The 18,440-nt window shown below is 42.9% G+C and overlaps 1 protein-coding gene across 2 annotated transcripts in view; it reads right to left on the bottom strand.

Annotated features, from left to right (window-relative positions):
- CPXM2 (carboxypeptidase X, M14 family member 2) overlaps positions 1-16,557 on the bottom strand; it is a 138,381-nt gene extending 121,824 nt beyond the window's left edge. Inside the window, exons 1-3 of one of the 2 annotated variants that reach the window (XM_006136104.5) lie at positions 16,310-16,557; positions 15,358-15,519; positions 3,063-3,164 (exon numbers count right to left, since the gene is read on the bottom strand). In XM_006136104.5, coding sequence (XP_006136166.3) covers positions 3,063-3,164; positions 15,358-15,519; positions 16,310-16,421 — 376 coding nt within the window. In that variant the 5' untranslated portion in view covers positions 16,422-16,557. Of the gene's footprint in view, positions 1-3,062; positions 3,165-15,357; positions 15,902-16,309 lie in introns of those variants that run through there. The other variant, XM_089780188.1, reaches the window with a different exon arrangement.
- Between the last annotated feature and the right edge of the window lie 1,883 nt (positions 16,558-18,440).

The raw sequence follows: 18,440 nt of genomic DNA, 5'->3' as shown, positions 1-18,440 counted from the left end.
CGTATTTTAGAGATTTGGAAGCTGATCCTGGATCCAGTTTTGACCTTTGTAGATCTCCACCCTCACTTTGGTGGAATAATCTCATCTCATTCAAAACGGGGGGTAGGAAGAGGTTCATAATCTGGATACAACTTTTGCAGTTTAGGCACATCTACAGTTTTAATATATTTGAACTTTTCCCCTCCTTGGATGAATGTTTTAGGAAGACACTGACAGTAAAGGAAGGCTGTAAAACTGTCACCATAATATAAGCTATCTCTGAAGAAGTGAACATAAATATACTCTAATTGCTGGAAAAGCATGGTTTGCAACTGTGCACATTCCAAAGAGTGTCATTTCCCAACACACTGTAGTGAGTCATGCGCTCAGATGGTTTACAGTAAAACTCAGCATTTTGGAGGCAGGAGATATGGGGCCTATCCCAACACTCCCTACTAAGCATAATTCCCATAGAAATCAAGGGGAATGAAGTCAAGGAAGAAGACTGTTTTGTTTCCTATAGAATATGCAATGAGGTAAGAGAAATGAGGTGGAGGAGTAAGGGACTGGAAGTCTCCCTCCAGGATCCCTCTTTAGGACCAAACAAAACACTGGCTTCTAACTAGGGCATTAGGGGTTGGAGACTCCACTAGTCAGACTGAATTGGGCAAAGCTCTAGGAGCAGTGGGAATAAAACACTTAGCCTTAGTCTCCATAGGGCTGGTGGCTCTAGCAGGTGCCAACCAGCAAGTCCTCAAGATTCCTCTTGGTCCCTTGAATGGGACCAGGGAAAGCTGCAGAAGCTGAAGATCTGCCTTCTGGTCCCATTGAGGTTAGTGATACTGAAGGCTTCCTCATGTCTCCTGCATAGGGTTGCATAAAGCAGCTGTGGATGGAAGCCCACACAGACTCCCTACATCCTCTCCATGGATCCAAGGTTTAGGAGAACTGAGTAGCCAGAGAAAGAGCTAGAGAGCCAACAGCAACAAAAAAAGCAGGAAAGGCCCAAAGAGCTACTCTGTCAGTGGCATGTGGGTAAGAAATTTTCACTCTCTGAAGTAACTCCAGAGAGTGCCATCAAACCTTACAATCTGAATGGAGAAATCAGACATAGGAAATGTTATCATCACTATTTTACAAATGGGGAACTGAGTTACAGACAGATTAAATGCCCTTTCTTTGTATCTCCCTTCATCCAGTCCCATAGGGTGTGTCTAGACTACATGGCTCCATCAACGAAGCCATGTAGATGAGGCAGGACAACAAAGGGAAATGAAGCAGAAATTTAAATAATCGCTGCTTCATTTAAATCAAAATGGCCGCCATGCTGCGCCAATCACCTGTTTGTCAGCACAGCGCGGCAGTCTAGACAGGAATCTTCCGACCCCCGAACCCTTTGTTGGCAGATCTTTTATAACTCGTGAAACAAGGCTTACAGGATCTGCCGACGAAGGGTTCTGGGGCTGGCAGATCCCCATCTAGACTGCCGTGCTGTGCCGACAAGTAACTGATCAGTGCAGCACGGTGGCCATTTTGATTTAAATGAAACGGCGATTATTTAAATCACTGCTTCATTTCCCTTTTTCGAGTAAACTAATCTACTTGGCTCTGTCGACAGAGTCATGTAGTTTAGACGTACCCATAGACATTGTCTGTGGGAAAGCTAGGAAATGAACCCAGATCTCCTGAATTTTCCAGTTTACTGTTAACCACCAGACTGTCTTGCCTTTTAAGATATTTTGAAAATGGGCAAATTTCTAAGAGTCAAAGTAATCAAAATGATTAAAGCTCCCTTAATCTAACATTTGTGAGAATTTCAACTCTACTATTTTTTTAGCCAGTCCTTCTGGAGAATCAGAGGAATACTAAGTTGATTTTTGGTCAGATTGTACTGTTGGCAGTCACTCACTGCAGATAATTTGCAAACAGCCTATAGGCCGACATATGTTCGCACAAAACGGTTGTTGGACAATTTACATTAAAGAAAATCAGAATGTCTGAGTAAGTCACAATGGGAGAAAAATAAATCAGAAACTATTCACTGGAGATGCAAAATTTTCTATCTCCATAAATGAGAAGCTACTGAACAGACATATTCAAAATGAAATTTGGATTCATACACCTGCACATGAAAATACTTTGAAAACTTTTTTTTTTTAAAGCCAACTTCTTAAAACACTTTAGAACACTTTTTAAAATACTCTGGGAGGCAGGAGTAGAGAGGATCAGATGGATGGTACTCCCAATACTGGTCTGAGTCTCCATGCTAGTAATGGAAATTCATAGCATGCCCATGCTATAAATTCCCATAAATTTAAGGAAGACTGGATTTCTCAAGGTATTACAAAGACTCTCTTTGGTATATCAGTGATTCATTTCCACCTGAGGCTTGTAATAACTGAAAATCATGACAGCTTATGGAATTCACTAATTTTCATGAATCGTTTGAAATATTAGTCCAGGTCACAATGGACAAGTATCCACAGTACAGAAACCACAATTAGCATCTGGCTAGTTCAGTCTCACATAAATTGAGGTGAACTCTCCAGGTCAGATTGAAGGCATATTGGTACAACAGAATGAAAACTCCTTTGCCATTGTTGTTCCAGAGAGACAGGACTTCATTCTCCAAAACTCTTAATCTAGCACTATTCTTAAAGCCCCAAACTGTTTGTTTTAAATGAAACAATGCTCTTTTATAAATGATAAAAAAATATCTTGGGCTTCATTCTCAGTTCCACAAAGTTGCCATTAAACACAACTCCAGAGAGGGAAACTTACTGTAAGGTCCCTTTTACTGCCACAGTGATGTTAAAAGAGGCCTTAGTGGAAATGTGAACGAGGCTTCTTCCCTTTCTTTGTATCTCTCTTCATCCCACACTAACACAATGTGGTTTCCGGTCCCCATCTTTTGTCACACATGGGGCTAACATGGGTTATTTAAGCATGCCATTTCATAATCAGCTGCATCTAGACATTTCATAGCACTCTTCAGCATCTTTTGTCATTTAATTTAAACATCACTGGAGAGAGTAGCAGCTAAACCAAGAATTCCAAAAGTATTTTAGAAACTCTCCACATACTTTCCCTGAGGTCTTGATAGGCATTTCGACTTTCATAGTCACCATCAGGCATCTTCTCATTCCCTTTCTTGTTTTTCTCACCTTTCTTGTTGCCATTTTTAGCTGTAAGAATAAAAGAAAAACAAGTTTTACTTTTGTCACTATAAAGCATATTTAACAATTTCTAATAACTACAGAATGAATAAAACTGTTTGCTTCTGTGTGATGGCATTCCAAGACTTCCAATATAGCAGTTTAGAATAGCCTGTTATTTTTTTCCAGGTATGAGTACTGTAGAAATATGAGTACAAGGAATCATGAGTGTCTTTTCTTCACTGCACTATGAAGGAACACTATGCATTTCTTTCTTGCACTAAGGGAACTCAGTTATTAATGATTATATGTGCACCATTTACAGTTAATTGCTCAGTGCTCCTAATCAGATATATAAGGCCTACACCCAACGCCTATTGAAGTAAACAAAAAGACTCCCCTTGACTTCAGTGGAGCTAGATCAGACCTTAAAAAGGATGACTATATTTAGACTGCAGTAATCTAACATCTTCCCAGACCTCCACCAATATTCTGTCCACAGGCAAGAATGCCCCCAAAGCTAGTGAGCAGAAAAGCAGCATCGTTCTGCATCTATATTCTGATTTGTTACAGTGTCCTCCATACAAGCTCTCTCACCTCCAAAGAACATTCAGCAATGCAATCCTACTCCAACAGAAGAGAAGCCTGAAAACACTGAACAAGTCTTGATGGCCTGTCCCCTCTTAATTCTTTTTAAATATACACCCACTCTATTAAACATTTGATATTAGTGCAGATTGTTCAGGAGTGGTTCTATGGAGAGAATAAAAGGGGAAATGTATTGCTCTATTTCTCACCTGGCTTTGTGCCACCACCATTACTAATTCTCTTTGTGTTCATGTGTATCTGAGCTAGCCAAATACTCTCCCTCTGAATTTTAAGATGCACTCATTTCAACCATATTTGGATTCCTTTTGTGTCTACTTTTGCACGAACATCCAGAAAGTAGAATGTTAAGCTCTCACGTGTCCGTGCCAGGAATGATATAGATTATATGGCCATGAATGCTGCTTGACACAGGTTGCTCACCAGTTCCTTTGCATGGGACATTTAAACAAGCCACATATGTATCTGATGTGTCCTTTGTCTATATGACAGCGCATGCACAAGCAGCTCCTCTGTGTGTGAATGTGATGAGAGAAACATCAAATTTAAACTCTGCACTAGGCAACAAAATCTTCCGGTAGCCTAATTGTCATGGGGATGACATATCAGGCACCATGGGAGTCTCAGATGTACAGGTGGATGGAGTCTCAAAAACTTACCTAACGTTTCCTGAAATTATACTGAATGAGATCAGCTCTGTGGACTAACTACCACAGCAATTCTGCAGTGACAAAATAGGCAAGTAATAATTACTTTAAATGTCTGGACTGATAAACTGTTAGCTCAAGGGAAATTTTCCATGATTTACTTGCACTCCACTTTTGGGTTATTTTCTCAGTATACAGGGATCTGACCATGTTCATTTCAAAAGCAAGAAGGAGCAAGCACTACAGCTGGCCATCGGGAAGTAAGGGCCAACTGGTGGAATGTATTTAGGAGACAGAAGGGGAGGTGTGAGTCCCACAGCTATATTTGCAGGATTGGAGCCGTGAGATGGAGTGGAATGAGCAATGGATTTGAGGTTGTTGGAGGGAGGGAGGACTAGAATCGGAGGGCTGGCACAGAGACTGTCAGGAACCAGAAGCTGGAGTTAGAGACAGGGAAGGATGTGATTGAAGGATTTGCAGGGTGGAGATCATGGCAGATGGAGGAAACTGGGGTAGATGCCTCCAGACGGAGAGTTAAAGGGCTGGAATTGGGTGGTTCAAGGATGGGAGTAGGTAAATGGGTCTCATGTAATCTGAGCCTGAGCCACAAAATTGAATTGTTGTTCGAGGTTGTTGCTTTTCTGCTCCATCTCTACTCTACGCACTAGTACCCAGTGGTAGCCAGCCTGGGCCTCCAATCTGGCCAGACACCTGGGACTGAGCCTGCCTGGCACCAGCCCGTGCCTCTTGAGATACTGTTAGGAGACAGCAGCAGATCTCAGCCTCAAGTGGGATCTGGGAAGAGTGCATAGTAAAAGGGTCTGGTGGTGGCAATGCCATTTCCCAGACTGTCACCACCCACTCCTAGAACCAGAATTCCCAGAGCCATTCCCTTGACATTCCCTCTGCCACACGGGCAGCATGCACTGAACCCTTCTGGAGGCACCAACCCCTCCAGTTGGTGCCAGTATCTGCCTGAGCTCCTCCACTATGGCTGTTCTCCATGGGACTGGGGAGACCACCTGCCAGCTCAGCACTGCATTGCCTCTGAGGTTGCAGCAGCAGCTTAATTCCCAACTGAGGAGGTTTCATCTGTCTCTGCTCCATCCTTCTTGTACCTGTGTGTCCCACAAAAGAAAAAAAAAGACTTCTTCATGATAGGTTCTGGCTTCCTCCAGGTCTGGAGCTGCTCATTCTCCTCACTCTGCCCCCAGCCACATTCCAACCCCACCCCTTCCCTCATGCCTACACACACTACCTCTTCCCATCCCCACTCCAGCCTGCCCTGTCTCTTCTAACCCAATTGTGCCCACTCCTACAAACATGCCCCATCCCTGTTCATCCCCTTTCCCTCCACAGCTGATTGCAGTGGGCAGGGAAACTTTGGGAGTGAAGAGGGAGTTGATGGGGGGAGGGGAGGGCTGCCAGCAGACGAGTGGCACTGGGGAGGAAGGGAGAGTGCAGCTGTCAATAAGTGCTAAGCACCCACTAATTTTTTTCTGTGGGTGCTTCAGGATTGGAGCACCCATGAAGTTGATAACTATGTTTTCCACATTTTATGCAAATCAGCTAGTGCTGCTTATATCTTGCTCTCACACCAATACTTCTACCTCTCTCTAAGGCTATGTCTAGACTGCAAGCCTCTTTCGAAAGAGAGCGTCTAGACTGCACGCAGAACTTTCGAAAGAGCAAGCCGCTTTTTCGAAAGAAAGCACCCAGTGAGTCTGGATGCTCTCTTTCAAAGAAGCCCTATTTACATTCAAGAACGCCTTCTTTCGAAAGAAGGCGTTCTTCCTCGTGAAATGAGGTTTACCGCCGTCGAAAGAAAAGCCGCGTTCTTTCGATTTAATTTTGAAAGAACGCGGCTGCAGTCTAGACGCAGGTGAAGTTATTTCGGAAAAAGGCTACTTTTCCCAAAAAAACCCCTGAGTCTGGACACAGCCTAAGCGAATCAAAGCACGTGTGACTTCTTGGAATCCTCCCCCAAACCTTAGAATTACACTCATCCAATCAGAAAATAGAAACAATAGCATTTGATTGAGCTGTCCTATCAAAACTGGTATGGGCTTTTCTAACTCCAGATAACTTTGGACAGAGAACTGTTATCCAAGGCAGTTTGCTAAAATGAGTTAAGTCCTATTTGAAGTGACACATCCAAAGAGAAGTGCCAGGAAACTCCACTTCCATCACTAAACTCCTCACTTGTCAAGTCCCACAAAGAACAATTGTCTCTCCACTACTTTTCAACATCTACAGTCATCCATTAGGTGAAATGATCATAAAACATAGACTCAACTGCCAGCAATATGCCTATAGTACATAAGTCTACCTGTTCTTCACCACATACAATTACACCGCTGCCACCAGGATGAAGTCATGGATGCACTGCTGGCTGGAGCAGAATCCAAACAAGACAGTGGTGGGCAGAGGGAATTATTTGGAGGAATTTGCAGCCATAGCACATTCTCCTTTGATTGAAGGTACACATACACGTTGCATCAGATCCATTCATAGTATAGGAATACTCTTGGATTCTTCACGGGCTCTAAGTACTAACAAAGCAACAGCTGTGAGTAGCACTTTCTAATATCTCTTGTTCACTAGGAGACTGCCCTGTCCTAGCAGGTATTCGTCTAGGTCTAACCTCAGGTATTCGTGCCTTTGCCACTTCTTGGCTTGACTACAACAGTGCTGTACACCTTGGGCATGAAGCCTTCAACATTTAAGAAACTCTAACACAAAACTCTACAGAGATTCTCCTCGGCAACACAGGTTACCACAAGAACTTTGCGGCTTGTTTTCTACTCTCTACTACACTGACTTCCCCTGGAATTTCAAATGCAAGTTCAAGGTCTCAGTCCTTATACTGGTCCCAGGCCATGGAGATCCTTGAACACATCTGAAAAAACACCAGAAACTCTGGGGGTAGGGGGAACGGCAGTCAATAACTATGCCCCTCTGGCATAATGAAAGATAAACAAATATAAAGCTTGTCTGTGCAGGAGACAAAATATTCTTGAGCGTTGATCTGAGACTTCGGAAGAAATTCCCCTAAGAATTAAAGACCATCACAAACTGCATCATCTTCCTATTCAAGCGCAAGGCACATTTTTTGATTTGCCTTCCCTTATATACACATAGGCTGTGTCCAGACTCAGGGGTTTTTTCGAAAAAAGTAGATGGAAGTAGCCTTTTTTCGAAAAAACCTCACCTGCGTCTAGACTGCAGCCGCGTTCTTTCAAAATTAAATCGAAAGAACGCGGCTTTTCTTTCGATGGCGGTAAACCTCAATTTACGAGGAAGAACGCCTTCTTTCAAAAGTTCCTCTTTCGAAAGAAGGCGTTCTTGAATGTAAATAGGGCTTCTTCGAAAGAGAGCATCCAGACGCACTGGATGCTTTCTTTCGAAAAAGCAAGCCGCTTTTTCGAAAGTTCAACGTGCAGTCTAGACGCTCTCTTTCGAAAGAGGCTCTTTCGAAAGTATCTTTCGAAAGAGCCTCTTTCGAAAGAGGCTTGCAGTCTAGACATAGCCCTAGTAATGTATGTATTTAAAAAAAATCTACAAAAATAAGACACTACACTACATGTTTGTACACTTAGGAAGAGGAGGAGAGAACAAATAACAGATGAGAGTTATATGATCATGTTATTTAATGCATTACTGGAAGGACCTCAGATATTATAGTCATGAATGTGGCATAAGAACAGATATAGAATAGAACCTACTGAAGCCAGTGGGACATGTTGATTTCAATGGATCATGCCCTAAATAAGTGAGAATGGAATTAGAAAGTACAAATCTACTTTTGATAGGATCTGTCTTGCCTTGCAGAGATTAGGGTACAGCTGAATTTATAAAAGTTGCTAGATAATTTACCCTGAATGGCTTGGGTCCTTAACTCAAATAAGTTTTGTTTTTCTTCATTTAAATCATTGTTCTGGGGCAGGAATGAGGATGAGGGGTTCAGTATGCAGGCTGCCCTGGGGAGAGAGAACAACCCCAGCCCTTTCTCACTGCAGCAACTTGGGACCAGGTGAGAAGCACTTGTCCGTGGCCTGACCGTGGCCACTGCCACAGTGGGGGGAGGCTGCATGTCCCCCAGGGACAGACACACACACAAACAACCATACAGACACACAAACAAACTCTCTGAAATATATAGTAGATAGCTTTCCCTACCTCCACCTATGCCCCTGACTGGCCCAACGGGGTATAACTGTCACAGTCCCCATATCTGATCCCTTGATGCCCCCTGTGGTCATTTAACAGTATAACTGTTCCTCTTGCCAGACACCTCCCTTTCCATTTTATGATAAACAATCAAATTCCAAGTGAATTCTATTTTCCTGGCACAACCAAACCCTGACCTTGCTTTAAGTGATGATAAGAGGAAGCTGCACACCAAATTTGTCAGTCCTAGCTCCTACCCTTGAGCAGGAGTTCTTGAACAAATAGACGGACACACAGATGCACATTTCTAAAATATATAGTAAGATAAAGGAGTCAAAGGGCAGGATAAGATTGATGTATTGCTCTGTAACTCAAGTGCTCACAAATATGCTTTAATTTAAAAACTATCAAGGCATAATCCTGGGTTTGCCCAGCTAAAGTCACTGGGAGCCCTGCCCATTGACTTGAATAGAAAAGGATTTGTACTTCACAATGTATTAATACTTCACAACGTAAAACAGCTGCATTCATGCCATCAACAGTAATTAGCTTAAATTAATCAAGTATGTGTCACATGCAATTTGCTGTAGCCATTACACTGTTATGATTTTAGTCCAACTTGAATTCAAAGTTAGCACTGATCACTACCAGCTGCTCAGCCAAAGGGCAGATCATACATTCTCACTCCTCTTCCTTTCTTCATTCCAACCAAGATCCAGTCTATTGTTTGCTACAACATATAATTAATCCAACACGCCCCTGCTTCCACTGAACTTCACCAAAAAAACACATTTTATATTTACTGTACATCCATTGATTTAATCCCCATTCAATGTATAAAAGTGTTTGCTCACGTATGTAAATTTACATAGAGTTATACGCACCTACACATGTTTACAGTGAGATTCATAATTCTTAGGTAAGCTCCAATGAATCCTGAGTTCTACACTCTGTACTTTTATAAGGCCAAATTATCAAAGTTGGGAGTGCAATGTGAGGTACCTACATTTATATTTTGGCATGTATGTAAGTGGCTTGATCTTTAAAGGTGCTGAAAACCAACAACCTTAATTGATTATAATAGTACTAATCCAGATGGCACTGCACGGGATGGTGTTTTAGATTTAACCTGCATAATTGCTGGATCACTCTACATTGCTTTGGATAGTTATATTATGTATAGCAGTGGTCACCAACCAGTAGATCAGATCTACCAGTAGATCTTGGAGCCTCTGACAGGTGATCCTGACTGGTTTGGCAGGAAGCTATCAAACGCTCGCACTTCAGTTGCCCCTCCGCCCACGGCCATGCTGCTCCCGCCCTCTGCCTTGGAGCTGCCCCGCTGGTAGCCTCCTGCTTGCTGTGCAGAGTGTGGAAGCAAGAAGGGGGGTGCTGATGTCAGGGTGTCCCTCCTCCCCCCACTACTGTACCCTGTCTCCACACAGAGAGAAGGGGATGGAGGGTGTTAGGCAATGCAAATCTCTGTCACTCTCATACACTGTGTGTGTCTGTCATTCCCACAAACATCAATTGTCCTTCACTCTCATCTGACCCAACACATGTGTGGGTTGTTGCTACTACTCTTACTGCTTGCAAAGTGGGTTGGTTTTGGTTTTTGACTGGTCTGTGCATTTCGTAATGTTAATTTCTCTCGTGCTTAAATTTAATTCTTTGAGTAGTAAATTCTAAAATGCCTAACCTGTCGTGTGCTGCTCTTGGAAGTGGCTGGCATGTCCCTGCAGCCTGAGCAGGGGGTCTCGACATCCTGTCCTTGCCTGCAGACACCACTCCTGCAGCTCCCAATGATCAATAACAGGGAACTGTGGCCAGTAGGAGCTGTGGGCTCAGTGCCTGTAGATAAGGGGCAGCACATGGCGCCATGGAGCCACTGCTGTATCTGCCTGCTGCTTACAGGAGGGGTACAGGGCCAAGTCGTCTCAGTTAAGTGGTGCCCAGCCAGAGCATGCATCCTGAATCCCTGTCCCAGTCCTGAACTCCCTCCTGCTCCAGACATGAGTTCTCCTGCACCCAAACTCCTTCCTAGAGCTTGCATCCTAAACCCACTCCTAGACCCCAATTCCCCGCCCTCTCCCACACTCCGAACTCCTTGGCCCTAGACCAGAGCCTGCACCCCAACTCCCTATCCCAGCTTCATGAAAGTGAATGAGGTTGGGGGAAGAAGGAGGATGGAGCAGGCAGGGTGAGGCCTCAGAGAAGGGGCAGGAAGGAAGCGGGGCAAGGGTATTTAGGTTTGAGGTAGATCTTACATGGCACTTAAATTGAAAAAGTGATCTTGTAGTTTAAAAGGTTGGAGACCACTGATATACAGTATATATGGAGCTACTAGTGTCACCTATAGTTAAGGCTCTTCAATAATTCTTATTAAGGATCCCTTTTTTCAGTTAGTTAAAATGTACCAGTCCTTATGCGTTCCAGCTGAGTTTCAGCCTTCTGGGTGTCTGGCTTAGGCTGATTGATTTTCAGTAGTTTCAATTAAAATGTTTCAGACATTCCAGAGCATGAGTAAGAGGAAAATGTGACCTCCCCCCCTCCCCCCCATGTTAAAAAAATTATGACCAATTATTTGAGATGGTTTAGAGCCTCTCTTAGTTCACAGCAGGGACTTGAAATTCATCAGAGTCACACTGGTGTTGGGGATATGCCCATTGCTGTCTCACTGACAAAAATGTCCAAATATGGCCATGCTATAGGTCTGAAAGATTTCAGATCACACATGCTCCACAGAGACTTATTAGAGATCGGCAGCTCAGTTTCTCTGCACTAAACATACTCCAGCCCAAGGCTGAACTGGACTTTCTCTGTAATAGCTTAAGGCAATATGGCACCAAATCACCAGAACAAGGAAATAGTCACTCGTGCTCTCTCATTACCCACTGATCTGGGACCCAAGTAGTGAGGAGGAGGAGGAAGAAATGTGGAAGAAACAAGGAGCTGAATGTGGAAGTTAGGGTAGAGTTGGGACAAGGGGTAGAGTTGGGACAAGGAATCTGATGGGGGATTTGGGATGGGGAACAAGGGATGAAAGAATGAGACACAGACTGGAAAAGGAGGCAGGGGAGAAAAGGAGATTGGGAATGACTGGGACAAGAAGCTGAGGGAACTGTGACCGAGAGTATGTGGGGACATGGAGTCTGGGACTAACTAGTCGAAGAAGCCTAAACTGACTGGTCAAGGACACAGGAACTGGAACAAGGAGATAGAGAGTGGCTAGGTGAGGGACTGGTGCTGCAAGACACTAGGATGAGGAACAAATATGGCGGGGACAAGGACACCAACATTCCCAAGTCTCACCATTCGTCTGCTGTCAGCAAATGTGCATGAAACCCACTGGCAAAATGTATCTTATCCCCAACTAATATGGGTCCACACAGAGGATGACCAGCTACTGTTGCTGTCAGTTACTCCCTGGGGTCAAGTGGCAGAAGTCCATGTGATAGATCTAAATGTTCCAGCCCACCTGATGAATCAGATCAGTGTCAATACAATGCCACAATATGGAATTTCTGTTTTGACAGTTTGCTTTTTTTTTTAATAAAATATCTAGGAAATTACAAAGAAAAAAAAGATGTTAAAAGAACATTGAGGTTCAGACACCACCATGTGCTCAAAAGTTGGGAAAACCAGCCTCACAGTGTGCTGCCTCCCAAATGCCCCCGTGTGGCATGAGGTCACTCTGCAGGCCCCCTTCCATCAATCTCACCCCTCTCCAAGGCTGCCCAATGAAACTCACAAGCTGATCACTCTTGCAGGCCCTTCTGCGAGGCTTTGTTTTCCAATACAAAAATGCAAACATGAAGATACCTTTCTGGCTTTAGTCTCTGCCTTCATGAAAATATCCTCTAGCTTATAGCCAGGCCTCCTGTCTCCAGCAGTCCTCACTATTCCTTCCTTTCTATGTACTTCCTTATTTTTCGCAGACCTTCTGCTCTTCTTCCTTGCAATCTTTGTAGGGAATCAGCTGATCCAGTCTCAGGTGTACCTCCTTACTATCTAAGATTGGATGGGCCCAGGCCTCTGGCCCTTAAAGAAACAAGGCACTAAAAAAGGCCAGTAATTCAGCTCCCATGTGCATACGCATTATGAGAGTCTTTAATTACATGATTACATACAAGTTTTTTCCCATAGGACTCCAACCTTATTAACTCCACAAAAGGGACCTGTACCGGGATTTAATCAGGATAGTTTAAAGGGGGTTGCTGTTTGGAGGGCTCTGGCCTCATTTGTTGCAAAAGTTGGAAAGTGTGTAGCGAATGAAGGAGATTGCAAGAAGAGGAGAGGAGAAAATTCTATCCCTGCCTCTACTACAAAGCCCCTGGGTAATGCTGGGCTCTCTAGGAGTATGTTCGCAGCTGTTTTGCAATGGAAGTTGCAGGAGAGTCAGGGAGCTTGGAGGCAGGTAAATTCTCCCATTGCACGCACACAAAGTTTCTAGACATCAATTTGAGCTATTGGGGATAATTTGGCTGTCCATATGTGGGGCTTCCTACATGCCCCCTGAAGTCTGGAGAGCTGTGAACTGAGCCTTGTACACAAACGGGCGATTGCACTCCTGACTTGCTCCACACAAAATGGGAGGAAAGACAGAACTTGCACTAGCACATTTCAAGGACATGCAGGGAGGAAGTATTAACTGCATGGACTGCCCAGACAATACGCTCAATCAGCACATCACAGAGATACCTTGTCAGCGCACTTTGCTTTTGAACCTCACTGCTGATCCCCAGTAGAGCATCAGGTTTATAGGTTTCTTGTACCTTTGCTACCCTCACATCAGGCAGACTCTCTGTCATTAAGATCCTCTGCAAGGACCTGTACTTGCAGCTAAGATCTGCTGACCCTCAAACAATTTTCCACACTGCCAAAATGGGAAATTTGGGACAATTTAAATGCATAACTTACAAAAAGTGTTTTCAGTTTTTTGTTGATGATATTTTTGTAGGTGATATTAAATTTAGGGTTGCAGTTTAAGTGTAGAACTAGTAAAGATCAATTACTTTTCAGTAATTGATCTTTACTAGTTCTACACTTAAACTGCAACCCTAAATTTAATATCACCTACTAGAAGATTTATCCAGCGTTGCTTGGGTCCTTAACTTAATTAATTTGAGGGGGGTTAGAAAATAAAATGAAAATGTACATGCTTTGTTTGAATCATTGCTGGGTGGGTCTGGGGATGAGTGGTTTGGTGAGAAACATCTCTCCATGGCTGCTACTGCTCCAGCATTCACAGCTGGGAAAAGGGTATGTGTTCCCCAGCTGGGTCAGGTCCAGTTCATCTGCCCCCGTGCTACCCAGACAAATGGAGGAATGCAGCAAATTGTGCACTTTCCCTATGCTCCCTGAAGAGGGGGGAACAGCCAGCAATGTTCAAGTATGAATCAGGCTCCAGAAAGGGCACCTAGGGGATGGGACGCTTGGGACCAGGGCAGTCCTGGACGAGGGGATGGTACATCACCACCAGTCCCTTTCATCTCTTCATGATTCTGTCTCTTTTCTGTATGGTTTTATGAGACGCAATCCTATTCCAGGCGCATCCCATTTCCCTGGCACAACCAACCCCTTATCTTGGTTTTAAGTTATGATAAGAGGAAGCTGGATACCGAACATGGTGGTCCTAGCTCTTATAGTTTAGGAGGAGTTCTCGAACAAACAGACAAAGACACAGATTCATGCAGAGATGCACAGACAAACGCTCTCAAATATATAGTAGATATGCAACTTAAGAGCTAATGCTACTATGAGAATCTTACCTCTTCAGCTTGATATGATATGGTCTATATATGATATGATGTGCGTGTCTTTAATTTGCCAAGTTGATACCATATCGCATAGTATTTAAGGATACAAAATTCCTACTAAAGCCAAAGAGAGTTTTGCCTAATCAAGGACTGTGGGATTTCACCCTAAATTTTATAAGATTGTTGCTTACTCTGTGAAATCATTTTGATTTTGAATATTCACCAAAGAAATCAAACAAGGCCAATAAAAACAGAGAATGCCTGTAGAATAAACCACCTTTCCAACTTAGTGTTACTGTATCATAACATAAACCACACTTCTCTGCTTATTGACCACAGTTTTGTGAATTATAGCAATGTGTAGGTTTTCCAGAGCATATCTTCTTTCAGCCAAAGTAGTGACATGGAATAATTGAAATGACAAATGATATGGCTGCCCTTTCATTTATTTGTTTTCACAAGTACCTCCTAATAATTAAAATTAATCCCCCTAGGAACTGATCTCTCTGAAGGAAAATCCCTGTTTAGGCTTCTTTCATAGGAGGGCTTTAAAGTGAAATTGGATAGTTATTCACCTGTACAAAGGTGAAGAACCTTTGGATAGTTATTCACTTGTACAAAGGTGAAGAGTTAAAATGAACAGTGGTACAATAAAAAAAAATCACCATAAAATAAACAATCAGATTTTACCACTGAGTGAGTCTCTCTTCATGTGATTGCAAAACAGTAGTTTCAACAACAAGCCAAATGTGAAAAACAATGAGTAGGGAAGTTCATGCACCAGCTGGAGTCTCATTTGATTAATAAAATGCAGTGTTTTTGAAAGCTCTTAACATGACAGGTGAGAGGGAAAGGGTGAAAGTGCATGTGAGATTTCCAAAGAGCAGAACAAGTCTGGTGTTAGAAGTTAGTGTCATCATCACCATCACATTCATTATTATTATTACTGTCATTATTAGGGAATTAATTTGTGCTAAAAGTCAGATTCAGTGTGAGACTCAGCAGAGCTCTTAAAGTTTGGAGAAAGAGGTGGAAAGTTACCTGGTGGAATCTCGAGAATCGATTTTTCTTTTTTGTTGTCTTTCTTCTGTTTTAACTCTTTCTTGCCTGGTCTGAACCTTGGGGGCTCCTCTGCCTCTGCGACGGGGACTGTTTCTTCCTCTCTAGGTTGCTCTGTGAAAGGGGAAAATTCCTCATCGGGACCTGGATAAGAATAATAATGATCCCTGCTTATAATCTCCTGTAGGTAATAATCCTGATCCTCCACAGGCAAAGCCCGGGAAAAATCCCAAAGCAGCACTAGCCAGAAGGCACAGAGAGCAAGACAGAGATGAGAAGAACAGGAGCCTTTCTTGCTAAGGGGAATCATTTTTAAAGCAGCACAAAAGTTCCACTGTGAATCCCAGATCTTTATTCAGCAGATAGGAAAAACAGTAAGCCTTGGTTGCTGGTGAATCCCAGGAAGGATACAGAGTCCGGTCTATGGTAAGTGCTTCTGCATTAGACTAGTTTTCAAAAGTTGCAAGTAGTGCAGTGAGAGAGAGGGCTGGGGAGGGAGGGAGGGAGGCAGGAGCCCGAGGTGCATGTGATCATAGGACTCACCAGCCAGACGCATATATAGACACACAGGGGGAAGAGAGAGAGCTCTGCTCTGCCAGCACTTGGCAGGTGTGGCTCTCCAGAACACTCTGCCTTGTTTTCTTTTTTTCTCTTTTCCCTCTTTCTTTCCCTGCAAAAACCAAAGCTACAAGACACAGTTTTCAGCTCAGTGTCTTTGGTTTGTATAACTCTTCTGCTAGATGATCCAGTTCAATATTTAGGGGATCCTCTGAACAATGAGAAACAGAACTCGTTCAAGCTCCTACTCTAATCTGGGAAAATTTAACAGGATCATCTAAGAGGTGATAGTTCCTTACTCTCAAGCCCCTAGTCTGTGTATAACAAAAGGAAAGTTTTATTAAAAGGGAGAAGGAATGGACAATTAATTTCCCACCTTGCAGTATGAAAGTTTGATGGATGAATGTCCCTTCAACATGCCACTCCGTTTTCCCTTCCCTCTCAGTTGTCTGTATCAGCCAAGTCCTGGAACTCGAGAGTGCATCCATGTGGGATCGATTCCTACCCCTGAAAGAAGGGGGGGCATTGAACAATGCCAAAACTGATCACTTTGGCAAAGCAGCTCTGCCTACTTCATATCCCGAAGAAGAGTTCTGTATAAGCTTGAAAGCTTGTCTCTCTCACCAACAAAAGTTGCCCCAATAAAAGATATTACCTCACCCATGTTGTTTAATATCCTTGGTCTGACACAGCTGCAGCACCACTCTATGCAAATATACACACTGCTCCTGAAGTGTCTTCCTTTAGGCCCTCACTAGATGGCAGGGGAGAGCTCATTCAGACCCTGGCTTACCCTTGCAAGCTGCAGTGACTCCAGCCCTCAATCACCCAGCTGATTCTGGACTTCATTTATTTGACAAAAAGTAAAATTGACAACAAGCATTTGCCTCCCAGTCACAATATAAATGTACATCTCCTTCTTGCCAAAGAGACTGTGTCTACATCAAAGGAAAACGTTCTGTTTCTCTGCTTTGATTATAAAGTAAAATTAACATTGTTTTATATGAAGCTGTACACAAAGGAAAATGTGCCTGCATGATCTCCTTTAGTCCTAAGGCATTTTGTTTGGTTGCATGGGGTGGATATAGAACAGGTGATGGTGATTTGTATTTTTCCTTCATATTTTCTTAGTTTTATGGTGCACTTGCTCTACATAGCAACACAAAGGCAAGAAAGAAAATGAAAGATTTGCTCAAGAAAAGTCACTGGAGAAGGTCTTAAGTAAGGAAAGTAAACCTACAGTCCCACTGTATCCACCTGCCGGACTTCCACTCCTTCTAAGTCCTCACCTAACTTTGCCCCCAGTTCTGCCAGGGCATGTCTACACTAGGAAATTATTTAAAAAATCATTAAATTCAAAATAACAACTCCCAAAATAACAAAATTGAAATAAAGTGTCCCCACTATAGGGGAGCCTCGAAATTATTCCGAGCCAAGCTTTGTTATTGTGAATATGCTATTGCAACGTATTGCCCCAGGAAACTCTGGGGAGTAATTACTTTGAATGACTCTGAGGAGTAGTTATTTTGAAATAGCAGCAGCAGAGCATCCACACTAATATTATTTCAAAATGACTGTTCTGAAATAAGCATTATTCCCTGAGGAAAGCAGGAGTAGAGATTTCAAAACAGCATTAATGCTCTGCTTATTATTTCAAAATAAGGGGGATATTTTGAAATAACTCCCTAGCGTACACCACTGCCCATATACCACAACCCTATAGGGCTACATCTAGATAGCGGGGCTATTTTGGGATACTGGAAGTATCCCAAAATAAGCAATTCTGCGTCTTTAAACATGCCCATTATTTTGAAATATTTTGAAATAATGAGCACGCTATTCTAGCATCCCTATAACTGTTGTTCCATGAGGGTAAAGGGACTTGTTGGAATAGCATTTTACTTCAAAATTTCAAAATAAGCTATTTCAAAAATTACCTTGAAATAAGCTGCGCAAATTGTGTAGCACAAATTGCGTAGCTTATTTTGAGGTAAGGGAGCTCTGTAGACACACCATGGGAGTCCTTGGCATATTGGGTGCCATGGAATGTAAGAAGTGTGTAACCTTTCATAGGCCACTCAAATCTTGCTACACGCTGAGGAAAGGGAATCATATTAAGTCTGGGGTTCTCTAAGCCTCATTTTGGAGTAAGACGCATGAATTGCTCCAGGCAAAAGCAGATGAAAATCAAGTGAAAATATCCTCCACAGATTTCAAGTCCATCAGGTCTTTTTACCTTTAAACTCTCCAACCTTCTCCTGTCTCCCCTGCCCCCACACCATTACTACTAATACAACATACCAGAGAGAAAGATTATACATATCAAACATAATTCATAGTAGTTTTTCTGCACAACGTTCTTGTTGATTAAACCAAAATTTCAGATCTCAGCACCCATAAACCTTAAAACAATTGCTTTCCAGACCTACCCACTGAAATTTAAGTGAATCCGTATACTTTTGATCCACTACTTTATGCGTAATCATCAACGTAAGTTTCTTATTCTT

Source organism: Pelodiscus sinensis, chromosome 8, assembly GCF_052426305.1.
Source record: "Pelodiscus sinensis isolate ZL-2025 chromosome 8, ASM5242630v1, whole genome shotgun sequence".
NCBI lineage: Eukaryota > Metazoa > Chordata > Testudines > Trionychidae > Pelodiscus > Pelodiscus sinensis.
This window is presented reverse-complemented; position numbering and strand designations above follow the sequence as displayed.